Source organism: Mandrillus leucophaeus, unplaced genomic scaffold (genome assembly GCF_000951045.1).
Source record: "Mandrillus leucophaeus isolate KB7577 unplaced genomic scaffold, Mleu.le_1.0 Scaffold75, whole genome shotgun sequence".
Taxonomy (NCBI): domain Eukaryota; kingdom Metazoa; phylum Chordata; class Mammalia; order Primates; family Cercopithecidae; genus Mandrillus; species Mandrillus leucophaeus.
The window spans coordinates 1,908,448-1,910,818 of NW_012108141.1; the positions used below are offsets into that span (position 1 = coordinate 1,908,448).

At 40.6% G+C, this 2,371-nt stretch overlaps 1 protein-coding gene across 1 annotated transcript in view; it reads right to left on the reverse strand.

Moving 5' to 3' along the window:
* Window positions 1–2,371, reverse strand: part of PPEF2 (protein phosphatase, EF-hand calcium binding domain 2) — a 47,176-nt gene that overhangs the window by 25,949 nt on the left and 18,856 nt on the right. The window contains exons 9-10 of the mRNA XM_011966184.1: window positions 1,764–1,800; window positions 1,524–1,673 (exon numbers count right to left, since the gene is read on the reverse strand). Of these exons, the coding sequence (XP_011821574.1) occupies window positions 1,524–1,673; window positions 1,764–1,800 (187 nt within the window). The remainder of the gene's footprint in view (window positions 1–1,523; window positions 1,674–1,763; window positions 1,801–2,371) is intronic.

A 2,371-nucleotide genomic window follows, 5' to 3' on the forward strand; every position in this document is an offset into this window, starting at 1 on the left:
AAAAAATTAGCCAAGCATGATTGTGTGTGACTGTAGTCCCAGCTACTCAGGAGGCTGAGGCTGGAGAATTGCCTGAGCCCAGGAGGTCAAGGCTGCAGTGAGCCGTGATCGTGGCATCACACTCCAGCCTGGGTGACAGAGTGAGACCCTGTCTCAAAAACAAACAAACAGAAAAAGATAAACAGATGTGTAAGTGAAAACACTGAGTTTGGGTGTACAGGGACACACAGAAGTTTCTAGTTGCCAAACCACAAGAAGTCATATCCTTACTTGCTAAATAGTATCTAAGTCTAGAAACCACACATTAGGGTGGCAGAGTAACAAGAAACCTGAGTCTCTGGACAACTTCATAGAACCAAACTGCCATTTCAGCCAACAATCGCCTATTCCAGGATTCAAACCCAGGTCTGTCTGACTCTAAAGCCATATTCTTTCATTTCATATACGTCTCATATACATAGACTTTCATATCCATATCCATTAGAATTGCCCAAAGTTGAAGTAGACTGATTGTGTGGTGATGAGTTCCCTGTCTTTGGAACTTCCCAGGAAAATGTTGTTATGGATGTTGTAGCAGCATTTCCTGTGTGGGATGAGTCAAGTTTAAGAGTTAAGTGAAAGAAAATAAAACCTTTGCTTTCTAGGTTTTCATTTCCAAAATGAAATGGGAAATATAAATCTATTGTTATTGGTAAATCATACATTCTGTCTCACACTCTTCCACTGCCAACCGCAACGCATTCTGGTTATTGTGTGTTCCTTTAAGGCAGGCACCATCTCTGTTTCATCTTTTTATCTCCCTAACACTTTCTTTGCACATAGTAAGCACTCAAAACATACTTGTTGAGTTTAACTGAAATTGATCTTCATCTTTTTTTCTACCAACTAGCACGCTCTCTGAATGTAGCAGTAGGCACTAAATAACATATTTCTTGACTTTAATTGAAGGTAATATGAATTATTTGGGAAACGTAGGCTCTTTAGGTGACAATGATTGAGAGGTAGTGTTTAGAATTATCTAGATCCAATGGCAGATAACACGGCACTGGTTGCTACTCCCCACTAGCATGTACATGGTAGACATGACAAAGCGACTGCAGCACACTTGCCCCCTAGCCCAACTGCAGATTCTCAATCTTATTATTTTTTTTTTTTTAGAAATAGGTTCTCGCTGTGTCCCTGCAAGATGGAGTGCAATGGCAATCAGAGCTCACTGCAGCCTCCCAAGTAGCTAGGACTACAGGGCCATGCCACCACTCCCAGCTAAGTTTTTAATTTTTTTGTAGAGACAGGGGTTTGCTATGTTGCCCAGACTCATCTCCAACTCCTGGTCTCAAGCAATCTTCCTGTCTTCTAAAGTGCTGAGATTATAGGTATGAGCCACTGTGCCCAGCCTCCATACTCTTAACAGCCTCCACACTCAGCCATAATGAGTTGACTGCAGTCAGCATGTGAGACAACATTTACGTTGGCAATGAGACTGGGCATTATGGTGAAATTTGTATTATTTCATTAACCACTACCTTGTTCCTCTCTATTTTGTCCAAAAGCTCCAGATCAGTTATGTCTGACACCCCACCATGAAGAATTAGAACTTTCTCATCTATCAGAGTGGCCAGTGGAAGCCAACAGAAAACATCTTGCAGGGTTCTTAGTATTTCCTTCCCATGTATCTGGAAAAAATGATATGAACAAAATGTCATCAAATAATTCACTCAACTTATCTGAACTAAGAGAAACTTTTGTCTTTAAAGGCAGCGCACCTTGTATTTGTTCATCACTTCCTTGGTGAAGCCATATCTAGATTTAGAAGCACAAATAGATATTAGAGTAAATTCGGTGACAATAATCAGGGCATAATCACATTTTCAGAAGAATGCATATTCTGGGTATATGTACTTAAATACATAGAAAAGGGACTGAGGAATAATCACCAAAATGTTTACAATTATATCATTATCCCTGGGTAGATAAATTATGTGATATTTTAATTTTCTTCCTTTTGCTTATCTGTATTTCCTACTTGACTATCATGAATCCCTATTGTTTATATGATAGAGTATGTGTATGCAAAAACAAATTCAATGGTTTCATTGGAATAGTAAAATAATGTGTAAATTAAAAAAAAAAAAATCTGGGCCAGGCACGGTGACTCACGCCTGTAGTCCCAGCACTTTTGGAGGCTGAGGTGGGTGGATCATGAGGTCAGGAGATCGAGACCATCCTGGCTAACACGGTGAAACCCCGTCTCTCCTACAAATACAAAAAATTAGCTGGGTGTGGTGGCAGGCGCCTGTAGTCCCAGCTATTCGGGGCGCTGAGGCAGAAGAATGTTGTGAACCAGGAGGCGGAGCTTGCAGTGAGCTGAGAT